This window comes from Nelumbo lutea, chromosome 5 (genome assembly GCF_056320005.1).
Source record: "Nelumbo lutea isolate HS-2025 chromosome 5, American lotus-T2T, whole genome shotgun sequence".
Lineage (NCBI taxonomy): Eukaryota > Viridiplantae > Streptophyta > Magnoliopsida > Proteales > Nelumbonaceae > Nelumbo > Nelumbo lutea.
In genome coordinates this window covers 15,358,515-15,371,007 of record NC_142688.1, presented here as the reverse complement: position 1 = coordinate 15,371,007, position 12,493 = coordinate 15,358,515, and the positions used below count along the sequence as shown (strand labels likewise).

Sequence of the window (12,493 nt, the reverse complement as noted above, 5' to 3'; positions counted from 1 at the left end):
CATGCTAAGCAACCATTTGGCTTTGAATACATCCGTGTGCTTAGATAATAGGGTAGCTCAATCAACTTAGACATGGGATTAGCATATGCAAAACTTCCCCTTCATGTACGTGGCGTAGTGATAGTCCATGCATTGTCCTCATGAGCAATTGTGTGCCCATGAGATACCCCGATAGCCATTAACTAAGGTTGGTGCCCCTTAAGGGATGTTAGTCTTTGGAGTGCCAACGCATGCACCCCAGGAGATGGACACCCCCCCCCCCCCCCCTAAAGAAGATGTTAAGCTATTAAAGATATTCCAAAAATAAGCATTTGTTTTTCCAAAAATCATATTAAGACTATTTATTATTTACAATAATTCCAATCAACACATCCCACCAAAGGGTAGAAAGAACCTGCATTACGACCATGACCATCACACCCTAGTACATAGAAATTCCATATTTTCCCTTCATTACACATCCCAAAATTTCACCACTTGAGTATGCTACCTAGAACTTTTCCCAAGGAACACCACCCCAATGTATTAATTGGAAAATTCTCCCATAAGTGACAAGGGATATATTCTCAATGACAAAGGAACTGTTCCCATAGTCTATTACTGGGCACAGATTTGCATGAATGAATGAGAAGGGAGATATTCCCAGTGTGGAAACAACTGGTGGGTAGTAGATCCGAGCCCGAATTTCACACATCAAGAAAATTAGTGCACAAAGTAAAGTGGAAAACTGTAGATAGCAGTCAAATATAGTCCAACATGAACCCTGAGGCTATGGTGGAATTAGAAATACATGGATATTACAAAGTATAAACTATATAAGCCATGTTAAATCCAACTCAAGGGTGACGAGCAGTGATGCGCACTGTAAGTGGATTTTTCATGAGGAGCACAAACTTGAAGTCTTCGGTCAAATCGGGGGGTTGCCCCTCGACAGCACTAGACCATTGAAAGGCATTAACTATGTTAGCTATTACAAACCCCACATGAAGCTTCCCTACCTCCATTCCTGCACAAGCTCTCATTCCACCTCCAAATGGAAGGAAATAAGATAGTTTCATGGTTCCCGGCCGTATTTCATCAACCTCTTCTTGACGAGGCATGAACCGCTCAGGCATGTACTTCTCCGGTTCTGGCCACACATTTGGATTATAGTGTATAGCGTGAAGGTTTACCACCACTCTGGTACCTTGTGCCACCTTTGTTCCCATCAGAGTGGTCTCTGTGGCAGTCATGTGAGGCACCAAAGGAGCAACAGGCTTCAGTCTCAACGTCTCCTTCACAGCCGCTTGTAAATATTGCAGCTTGCTTACATCCTCAACCCTCACTATTTGTTGGGTACTGTCTATGTTCTTCTTGATGTCTTGGTAGAGTTTTTGTTGGACTCGTTGCTCATTGGTCAAAAGAGCAAGTGCCCAAGTTGCGGTGGAGGAGGTGCTATCGATGCCGAGTGTGAATACCTCTAAGATGGTGAATATGGTGACATCTTCGGGGATGTTATTGGAAAGAAGGAAGTGCAAATAGCAGTTTGGAGGAGGAACTGCTCTGAGAAAAGGGCGTATCAAATCCTCGACTCGGCGTTTCAGGTCGCATGCCTCCTGGAATGTGTGCTTGAGGCCGGGGAAGTGTCGGCCGAAGAAGAAGGCGTCGGCCAGATAGCCAACGCCACTGATGCGGATGATATCTTCAATGGCTTTATCAATTGCTTCGGAGAACTTGGCATCTTCAAAGTTGGGGCCGAAGCAAAGGCGGCATAGTAAACGCACCGAGGTACGGCGAATATGGTGAAAAGGCTTGACAAGGCCACCGTTGAGGGAGGCCTCTTCACGCATGTCTCGGAGCATCTGTGCAATATCTTTTTCTTGCAAGTGGGCTTGGCCGGAGATGCTGAGGGGGCCTAGGCCACCGCTTTGAAGGCCCTTGCGAAGACTGTGCCAGTGGGGGCTGGCGTCAGATGTGTGGATGGTGCGAGCCCCTGCCCACATGATCTTGTCAATGTAAGGATGATCACGAGCAGCGTAGTCTGAGGACTTGTTCACCAACACCTCCCAAGCCACCTCGTCGTCGCTCACAACAATAGTGGGCCGCCAGCTACCAAGCCAGATGGTCATCACACTCCCATGAACTTTGGCCAGTTTGGTTAGGGCCACATGAAACAAGCCATCGGCTCTAGATAGCTGGTGCATGTTACCTATGATGGGCAATTTCCTGGGTCCTGCCGGCCATTTCATGGCAGTGGGCGACGTTCTTCGCTTTCGAATCATCATCTGTACAATTGCGACCACGAAGATTACACTGGCAAGAATTAAACCCTGATTGCCCTGCATCTCCGTTAACAGTCTCTCTCTCTCTCTCTCCCTCCCTCCTTGCTCTACTCTTTGGTTTTGCAGGGTTGCACCGTTCAAGAGTCAAGACCCCTTTTATATGTAGCCGGCCCGGAGGTGGGAGTCCCTTAATCCTAGTATACAGTCAAAGTGACTGACTGGTAATTAGGGGTAATCTTCACCATCGCCAACCACAGCAACAACGGGTCAAACCAATGCATCTATCTAACTGATCAATCGCTATATAGCTATGCATGTTGTAACATCTTACACTACCTGATATGCCATATGTACCAAATTTTCGGTAGAGGCAAATTAAGCTCCAAGTTTTATGTTACGTTTAAGGTTGATGGATCCAAGGGTTACAATTCCAATCAACTTCCTACAGTTCGATTTCATTGACAAGTAAACTTAGAATCCAATGGCTCTGAGTCTACATGTTGCATTTGGTTTGAAGTCCTTCAAAGCAATTAATTTATAGTGGTATCCGACTCGGACCTGAAGAAATCTTTGCTGCGTTTGAATGTCATGTCCATGTAAAATTACATCGATAGAGTCGATGTAAAATTTTACTATTTCCAATGTTTAACTACACTGTACACAAATGCTGATAAAATTCGAATGAAATTTTATTATTTACATCACAAACAAACACAGCCTTAATAAAATCCCAAAATTGTCCAAATTATGTGATATTTCGCGAGCTTGTGCATGCAATCCTGGCAATGTCAAGAACGGGAATCACGTGGGTTTTACTTTTAACAAAGGTTTATATATAAATATAATAATAGGAAGTGAATGTAAAGGTGTCGAATATTGACTCCATTGGTTTTGATTTTGAAGACCAGCAAACTATATGTAGGAAGAGCATCGTCTATTTTAACATGATTGGATTTGGATAATACGTGCAAGTTACGCGAGGACCTCACCTCGGTGAGTATACAACGTTTCAGCGTGTCTCTTATCTGATATATCACTGTTTCTCAAATGATGATCATCTCATTCTCGACTGTCGTCGGTTGTGCTGGGGGTTGCTTTCTATGCTTCAACCCCCATTTAGAGCCCGTGGGCTGGGTTTAAGCTATGCTGCTTTGACTGAGCCGCCTTGAAGAAGAAGCTGTTCAAAGTTCGAACACTAGGAAGTTGGTTTCCTATATAACTGATGAATAATTAAGTGTTAAGTGTACTTAGACTTATTGGGTTTTTTATCAAATCATCAGTCGTTCTTCCTCGACATTCCTACCGTTCAAGCATCTGTCGTTCTTCCTCGACATTCCTACCGTTCAAGCATGGATATCGAATCGGAATAAGATGCTGTTTGGTACCAATGCGTTCCAAAAATTGTTTCCCCCCCAATTTTTTTGGAATTATATATTTATAATGGCAACTATATGAGTTATGACATGCATAACAAAAAAGCTGTTCTCATTTTCAAATTTTAATGTGCCAATTTTTTTTTTTTTCCTTTGTAGCGTGTCAGTTTGGTTTGCTGAGGCAGTCGGAGTTACTATCATGCTTTCCAGCTTTTCAAATAGAGCATTAAAGCTCAATTTGGAGGAAGTATAAATATAAATATATACAATATAAATACATACAAAATGATAAAAAATATAAAGTTTTACACTCTACATATTTGTATTTGTACTCTTTCCAAATTGAGTTTATTTGCAATTGTTTCAAACTTTCAACAATAAATTTTCCCCTTCTTGGATTATTATTGAAAGAGCTTTTAACTATTTGAGGGATATTAAGACTTTTTTTAGAGAATGAGTAATATGAAAATTTGAAAGTCTATTTAGTGGATAAATCTCAAATCCGGGTCAATAAAGATAAATTTTGATGCCTCTTTTAAGGCAAATGGATGGTGTTCTATAGCATGTATCGCCATCAACCATTTTGGCTCGATTCTTGATCTCACAGCCTATTGTATTGGTTTCATGTCTATCAACTTCGCTAAAGTTTAGGCTGTTTGGGAAGCAACCAACATTGTTGTCAATTTTAAGGACCCCCTGATCATTATTGAAGGTGATTCAAAGCTCATCATTAAGTGCCTACAAAGGACTGAGAAGCCAACGTAGAGATTGGAGAATATCATTTTAGAGTATCTTAGTGCTTGCTCCCTGCTTAATTCCAGTATTAGATTTCAACATGTGTATCAAAAAGCAAATCAAGCAATAAACTGGTTAGCTCATAATGCTTTAGCTGGAGGTTCATTCATTTTAGTTAGTATCCCTTGGTTTCTTAATTTTATTTGTTTTTGTGATTCCTGGGGACGTGCTATTCTCGGCTTGTATAGCACCTTCAGTTTCTTAAAAAAGAAATATGAATTATGTATGTATGTATATATGTTCAAATGTTTTTACTATACATTACTACTAATTAATAGCAATTTCAATAATTTTTTGGAAAATATCATAAAATATTATAATTTATTGTTATTTAATTTACTATTAGTTAATTAGTTATAGAAAATTATTAGAATTGTAGGGATAACAATTTTTTCTAGAAAACTGTGGCGCTACCCTTCCCCATCCCGAATGGGGAAATTTTTTTCATATCTTAATTCTTAAATGGGGGACAGGGTAGAGATGAGGTGGGGATAGGGAAAATAATTTTTGCCCGAAATTAGGGATGGGATTTGCATATAATTCCCTAAATTGATGGTAAATTAGTAAAATATTCATAGATTTAATATTGATTTTTAAAATATCTTTGTGTTTTCCTCAAATTTTTATAATCTTAAGATCCCATAATTTCATTTATAAAATACACCCAAATTGTCAGAATTCAATTCCTAAAATACCCCCAAATTCTCATAATCCTATTTGTAAAATATTTATAAATTATGATTTTTCAAGTGATTGCCCCCACCACTAGGGCCGGCCCCCGCTATATATATAATCTTTTTGCCACCAGAAACTCAAATTTGTAAAATCATTAGTTAACGCCTAAACCGAAGAAACTTAGCAATTACTCAGCGAGAAGACCTTCCCTTAATTAATGCAGAGTCATTTTCTAGTTTCTTTGGTAGAAGAATCATTTTCTAGTTGAAAGATATAATTAGAAACACCATAAGCAACAAAACATGGTTTATGGTGTCAAAAGATAATGTACATGAGGCTAGACTTCAGCATCTGCTAAAAAAGGTTATATATACCAATCTATCCTTGGCACTTTTTACACATAGTGGTTACCTCCAAACTTGAATCCGCCTGTCAGCCCAAGAATATTTTACTTTAATTAAGGAATGGCCCCTAGTATGTGCTCAAGGATAGAAATTTGCAATCTACAAGTTTCATTGTAAAGAACAGAAGTAAAACGAACAAAACTATATCATCAACATAGTTTGTGAGTCGATATTTGTCTTAACCAATTAATAAATCATGCTTAGCTAATTGATGTATCCCTTCTGTGGAAGCTTGTTTTTCTCAGAATATCTCCAACTCTTCGCAGCAATGCTTTCTTCTTTCGGTGCGATCTATCATTATCATCATCGGCGTGAGCACATTCTAGATGATCGAAATCATCTGAGTTGATAGCTTCCCCAATATCTGCAAATACCGAAAAGGTTGCTCTCCGGTGATGATGATGATGATGATTGTTATTGACCGGCTCCGGGGAGTCCAACGTATCAAATATTGAACCCTTGAGTGTTTCAGCCATTTCGGGATCCTCCTCAATATTCTTGCATGGGGTTGGCAATCTCAAATCCTCAAGATCGAGATGGAGAACTTTGGCTAGTTTCTTACCATCTTTATTTTCCTTTCCATCTTTATTCTCCTTGCCATCTCTGTTCTCCTTAACGATTGAGTTCTGTTTCGTAATTGGTAACCCCGTTTCCTTATCATCTGCTTTCGATTCTGTGGGTTTTGTTGATAGCAACTGCTCCTTCAAATCATGGATAGTCTTGAGAGCTTCGGCTTCGCTGTTCCTAAGGTGTTCATTTTCTTGCATAAGACTTTGCAAAGCTTTTTCCTTCTCATCTATGCTATCCTTGAGCTGGGAATTCTCAGCCCTAGCAATCTCTGCGGCTTCCTTTGCAACGTTAGACTCATTCAGAGCTTGCTTCAGTATATCCCTTAACTTGCTATTTTCTTCCTTCGACGTTTTCGTCATGTTCTCAGCCATTTGGAGTGATTCAGCCAATCTACTGTTCTCTTCTTTTACCGCATTAGATTCTTCATCAGCCCTTTTTATACAATTAACAAACTCAATTTCCTTTCCAGTCCAAGCCAAGGTTGCTTCCTCAGCTTCAAATTTCAGTCTCTCGGATGTTTCTTTAAGCCGAACAATTTCCTTATTCTTTTCATCCAGGAGCCTTTCATATTTCTCCTTGGCACTCTTCATTATCAGCTTCAATTTTTCAGACTCCTCTTTTACAGCATCCAGTTCTGCTTGCGTTGCGCTGAGATTCCCCTTAACCACGTTGGCCTCCGTCGAGACTTCTTTAAGGGCTAATGCTAGGTCATCCATGGCTTCCTTGTTCTTCTCTTCTGCATCTGTAGCTAATTTCAGTTCAGTTCTAAGCCGGTTCATTTCCTCGGCTAAACCTCGGGATTTTGATGAAGAAAGTTCTTCCTTTTCATGGGCACGGGCTGCGCAATCTTTTGCAACTTGAACCTCGGACTTGAGATTATCGATTTTCTCTTTTATGGAATGCGTATCATCCTTTGCCCTCTCCAGGCATACTTGGGATAAATCAATATCTCTGCCACTTTGTACTGTTGAATTTTCCAAGCTCTCAATCTTCTCACGAAGAGAAGTGACCTCAAGCTTGGCTTCTTCAAGCAAAATCTTAGTTTCTTCAAACTGCTTTGTTTGAGTGATGAGTGACTCCAGCATTTTGGCTTCCGATTCTTTTGCATTAGACAATTCTTCCTCCACTAGTTTTGCCTTGTTAAGTTGGAGCAGTAGATCTTCGACATTTTTTCCTTTGCCCAAACCACTCGACTTAGCAACTACGTCCTTCAAAGCATTAAGCTCTGCAGTGAGGCTGGCGACCTTCTTCGCATTAGACTCAGCGACGTTCTTGGCAACCTCGGCTTCTTTGCAAGCTGCATTCTTTGATTCCAAGGCCAAGACAAGGCTTTTCTGAACGTCACTGAGCTCTGCTCGAACAGATAAGAGAGACTCCACATCCTTGGCGTGTTGTTTCTGAACTGCCTCAAGCTCGAGCTGCCACGCTTGGTCTCTCTTCTTGGCAGACACAATGCTTGCCTGCTCCAATTCGTCAAACGCAGTTTTATCCATCTCTGACAATTTGTTTGCCAAATTTTGAGCCGACAAAGCCTCACAGAGCCTCAAATTGGCATCCTCGGCGACTTTCTTCATTTCTGCGAGCTCATCGAGAAGTCGGTCTCTCTCCTCCTCTACGTCATCTAATCTTTCCCTTGTCTTCTTCAGTTCTTCCTCCAGGGATGGTCTCATTTTCTGTTGCATTTATGTTCCTCCAATGTGTTTCTACCTGAAATTACACCAGTCCACCATAAATAAATACGTATATAATGTAGAAGAAACCGCAATCCACAAAGAGAAGAAACTGGGTTCTAATAGCAAATTAAAGCAGAGGTAGGAAACGTGGTATACCTGAGGTGAATCAAGGAACTTGGTGTGTTTCGCTTCAAGAAATTTATGAGACTCGGAAGCAATTTCTGATGAAGCAGGAATCCCTTCTCTTTGTTTCCAAGTTGGTGCAATCCTAGATTTAACGGAGGAGAATTTCTTCCGTGCAACTTCAGAAGTGCCAGGTCTAGAACCCAGAAAATCTTAAGGGATTTAATTCCAAACAACCGCAACAAGAGACATACAGGCAGTGCATGGAAACCACTCGACCAGAACCCGTCAAAGCTACAACATCCAACTCAACAACCAACAATCTGAAGAGAAAAGAATATAATTCAGGATATATTTATTTCGATTCCCATCGAACACAGAAGAGAAACAGAAAAAAAAAAAAAATCTGAAACCTGGGTTTAATTGGAGGTTTGGAATGAATCATGTAAAAAAGAATCCTCCTCCTTCTATGTCTTCTATATTGAGTTAACCGTAAAAGGAAGACAAACCCAGAAATTTAGTGGGAGACGGGGTTCGTTAGAACCCTACCCGTCATAGATGACAGTCCGATAAACGCGGGTCACCCTCGGTTTAAACCTCGCGACTCGGGTTGGTGGCATGGATACCACAGGTGAAAGAGGAAAGAGAAGGGTATTGGACGGCAGTGGTGGTTTTGGACTTCGGGTCGTAGCCATTTCACGCGAATGAAACCAAACCAGTAAGTTGGCCAAACAATGTCTCCTTCTTTTAAATATTGACAACATTGCCCTCTTTTCATTTCATACTTGCATGGTTCTGATTATGTTTAGGATAAATTACAAGGAGACCCCGTAATATGGGGTCGGTGACAATTACTCCCCTGAACTTTTATTTGCGGCAAATACCTCTCTTAACTTTCACTTTTTTCTATAGAAACCACCTTAGATGGCAGAATGCATTAAATTATCAAAATACTCAAAAATATCTCCATTTTCTCCAAATGAAACCATCTAAGTAACAAGAATCATTTCACTAATATTTGCTATTATTTGAGTTTTGTGAGAAGGGATGGGACATGTAAAACTGTACTATTTCCTCGAGATGGAATATTTATTTTTCAAAAAGAAAATATCTTTTTTTAGATCTATGGAGAAAATTATTAGAAGAATCTCACATTATAGGGAGAACAGTGCACTTTAAATATGTAATCCACTAAAACCCTTATAAATTCAAGTTCATTTCATGAAATTGCAATAGGAATTCCGGTCTGGAGTTCATCATAATTAAAAAATCCAGCAAAACAATTATCTCAAACCTCAAACGAATATCTCTCTTCATCTTAAAATAATGAAATTATCTACTCATTTCTCTAATAAATGATGAAAATCAACCAAAACTTTAAATTTCTATCTACCCAGAAAGAAATCTCTACCATTTCATTCGAATATTAAATCTAGCCAGAAATCTGCAAGGATCTGGTAGAGTAATTGAGAAAGCTTTAATGTTACATTTATAATTCTAATCAAATCATAAATCAATCAAATAAATAAGAAAATGATAGTTTAGGGATTTAGAAAACTTTAACAGATGAATGAGAATCTTTTTTAAACTTAACTGACATAACTCAAATGAAGGTGGGGCATTTGTTGCAAAGTGATAATTTAGGGGGGTCTTTATCGATCTAACCTTTAATTTACTCATTTTTTTTTCTCATTTAAGCTCCATCTGATCTAACCTTTCTACGTTAAAATCAAGGAAAGAAAACAATATTTGCTATAGACAGCAGCTTGCCAAAAGCATTTAAATAAGGTTTTAATTTTATGTTTATAGGTATGGCGGAAAACACTTCTCATAGCCCATTTGGAAGCACAATGGGAAAAATAACACATTAGACCGAATTCATTCGAAAAAATTGAGGGTGAACATTCATAGATCAATTGGCTTGCCTTATCTTGTTAATGATACTCATCCTTGTATATTTGATTGCTTGGTTTGGGATAAATATATTTTAGCACGAAGGTAAATTGGTAAAATGACATACCATACCTACCGTTAATTTGATATTAACTTCATATGGTAAAAAATATAACGATTACTTTAAATAATAATAATAATAATAATACAAAAACCTCCCCTATATTTTCACTTTAGTAAAAACCTCCCCTCTATTTTTGAAAAGTTCAACAAATACCTCCCTTCCATCAATAACCAAGATGGAAAACATCAAAAAATGATTATTTTTCAAAATACCTAATTTACCCTTTTACAATTAATATGCATATGTTTTTACTAAAATGGCCATGTCTCAGCAACTCCATAATCCCTCGAACACTATTCATCTTCTTCCTCATGATGCATAACGACAGAAGAACCATAGGTCTATCCTTGGCTGACCCATCCCCATATTGAACAGATTCACATTGTGAGGCTTGCACTCCTGCACTTCAACATCATATTCATTACTGTTGCTAATGACGAAAGATCCACTCCCCACTGTTGATGACACAGGAGGGCAGCTCTCAGGGTGGAGCTTCCTGGAATATGCCTCTTCTTGGTTAATGATGGCAAGCCAAGTTGCAATCTCCTTCATTGTCATCTTGTCCTGAAAGCCAAGGTGTGAAAATCGTTTGAGGCTCCCTGCTCACAAGCTTCCCCTTCTCCATAATGATGCCATAAATGAAGTCTTATGCTTTACAGAATCTATAATCTCTCACATATCACAAGAAATCCAAAGCAATTTATCAAATTGACCCATGAGCCTATCTCCCACCACATCTCCAATGACAACCAACCCTCATCCATCTCCCCCGTCGTCGAATTCCAGGTTGGGGTTCCGTCCTCATACCCATTCCATGTCAAACTCTTCAACCCACTTCCGTCCTATCTCACCATGTATAGATCACTGTATGGCTGAAAATGATTCGGCATGGACACTGTCTCTACTGATATGTCGCCCAAACTGGTGAGGACTTGCAAGTCAATCTTTGTTGATACCACCAATGACTTTCAAGAAGGAGAGAGAGAGAGAGAGAGAGAGAGAGAGAGCTCACATGATTTCAGCATTCACATTTCCGAGTATAAAGAAAGAATTAATTTACACTATAAATAGACCAAATTGTCTTGTTATGAGACAACGAGAAGGGACGGGAAAAAGGAAATGGAATATCAGATGGCGGACTTTGTAATTTCATGCATTGTAACTAAGCTTGGCAATTTACTCATTCAAGTAAAAGTTTTGTTGTTTGAAGTGAAAGACCAAGTTGAAGAGCTTCGAACTGAACTGAGGAGGTTGCAATGCTTCTTAAAAGATGCAGATACAAATCAAGAAGAAGACCGACAGGTCCATAACTGGATTTCATAAATACAAAAGGCTGCTCTCGAGGTGGAGACAACTGTCCTCAACTATATCCAAGTAGTAAAATAGCATAGCTGAAGAGCTTTGTGAAAAGGTGCCTTTGCATCGTCAAGGAAGGTGTAGATCTACACAACTTTGGAAAGAAAGTTGAAAAAATCCAATGGAAGATGGTTAACATCTCTAGTAATCGAGAAATGTGCTGTGGATTTGACATCAATCCATGAACAGGATTCAGTCCACTCCTAGAAATCTTACCACCACCCTAGGGGTGGATTGAACTATAAAAACCCCTTTGTTTTGTTTTTTTTTTAAAAAGGAAGATTACATGAGTTTACATCTGCGCCCCACCACATCCCATAGCACATCCCCTCCGTGTACTAAAAACATCTTCCAATGATAATACCTGATCCAATGATGTCATCAATAGAAAATATTCTCAATACACGACAGGGATGTGCTGTGGGAAGTAGTGGGGCGCCCCTCGTGCGGTGCAGATATGAACTCAGATTACATCGGGGAAGCTCTTGCAATCCTCTATTTTTTTTTGAAAGCCTTGCAATCCTCTATGACAAGACTGACAACTCAAACTTGATAATCGGCTGTGGGCAGCGAAGTGTAAACTGGAAAGCAGTTTAAACTGACGATCTTCCGCACACCGGAAGTTTCTAATTGTATGTTTATGCATTCTTTGGATATAGTCAAATCAAAAACAAGTTTATGCAGATTAAAAATAAGATCATTTACATCTCTGACATCGTATAACGGCTAGTCTAGTCCACAACCTCTTCGGCAATTTCTTATTTTCTTGAAACAGTAAAATACAAGGAAATAGAACTCGCCAAACGGCTCATTTCGATTCAGATTATAGGCACCCATTCCTCGAAGCCAAACGGATCCTTAGTGTTACACATCTCAAAAGTTAAAACAAACCACTTTAACTAGGGATGACAATTTCCCCATTTCCTAATCCCCGTGAGGATCTGCCCAACACTCCCTGTCTAGTAGGGACCTTGATCCCCACCCTTTGGAATCCCCACTAATATATGTATATGTGTACACATACATTTATATATGTATATATCTATACATGCATCTATATATTAATATTTTTTAAAATAATATGGTTGACTATTTTGAATTTTTTCTAATACGATTGTAATTTTTAATTATTTTATTTTTATTCTTTAAATATAATAAAAAACAAAAACAAAATGATTGACTTTATAAAAAATCACAGGGAGTGGGGAACCCCGCGGGGATGGAGATGGGGATAACCTTGTCCCCG

At 39.2% G+C, this 12,493-nt stretch overlaps 2 protein-coding genes across 2 annotated transcripts; both read right to left on the bottom strand.

The window, feature by feature from the left end:
• Window positions 1-702: 702 nt before the first annotated feature.
• On the bottom strand, window positions 703-2,967 carry LOC148850560 ((S)-canadine synthase-like). The gene has a single exon (XM_088946524.1). It carries the CDS (start codon window positions 2,322-2,324, stop codon window positions 837-839), a length of 1,488 nt encoding a protein of 495 aa, XP_088802650.1. The 5' UTR covers window positions 2,325-2,967; the 3' UTR covers window positions 703-836.
• A 2,480-nt stretch (window positions 2,968-5,447) lies between these two features.
• Window positions 5,448-8,346, bottom strand: LOC148850559 (uncharacterized). Its single transcript, XM_088946269.1, has 3 exons — window positions 8,288-8,346; window positions 7,908-8,197; window positions 5,448-7,785 (listed from the first exon to the last, which is right to left on the bottom strand). Exon 3 carries the CDS (start codon window positions 7,758-7,760, stop codon window positions 5,709-5,711), a length of 2,052 nt encoding a protein of 683 aa, XP_088802395.1. The 5' UTR covers window positions 7,761-7,785; window positions 7,908-8,197; window positions 8,288-8,346; the 3' UTR covers window positions 5,448-5,708.
• Between the last annotated feature and the right edge of the window lie 4,147 nt (window positions 8,347-12,493).

Coding starts and splice junctions, on each gene's coding strand:
- LOC148850560 (XM_088946524.1), bottom strand. CDS start 2,324: ATGCAGGGCAATCAGGGTTTAATTCTTGCCAGTGTAATCTTCGTGGTC.
- LOC148850559 (XM_088946269.1), bottom strand. CDS start 7,760: ATGCAACAGAAAATGAGACCATCCCTGGAGGAAGAACTGAAGAAGACA.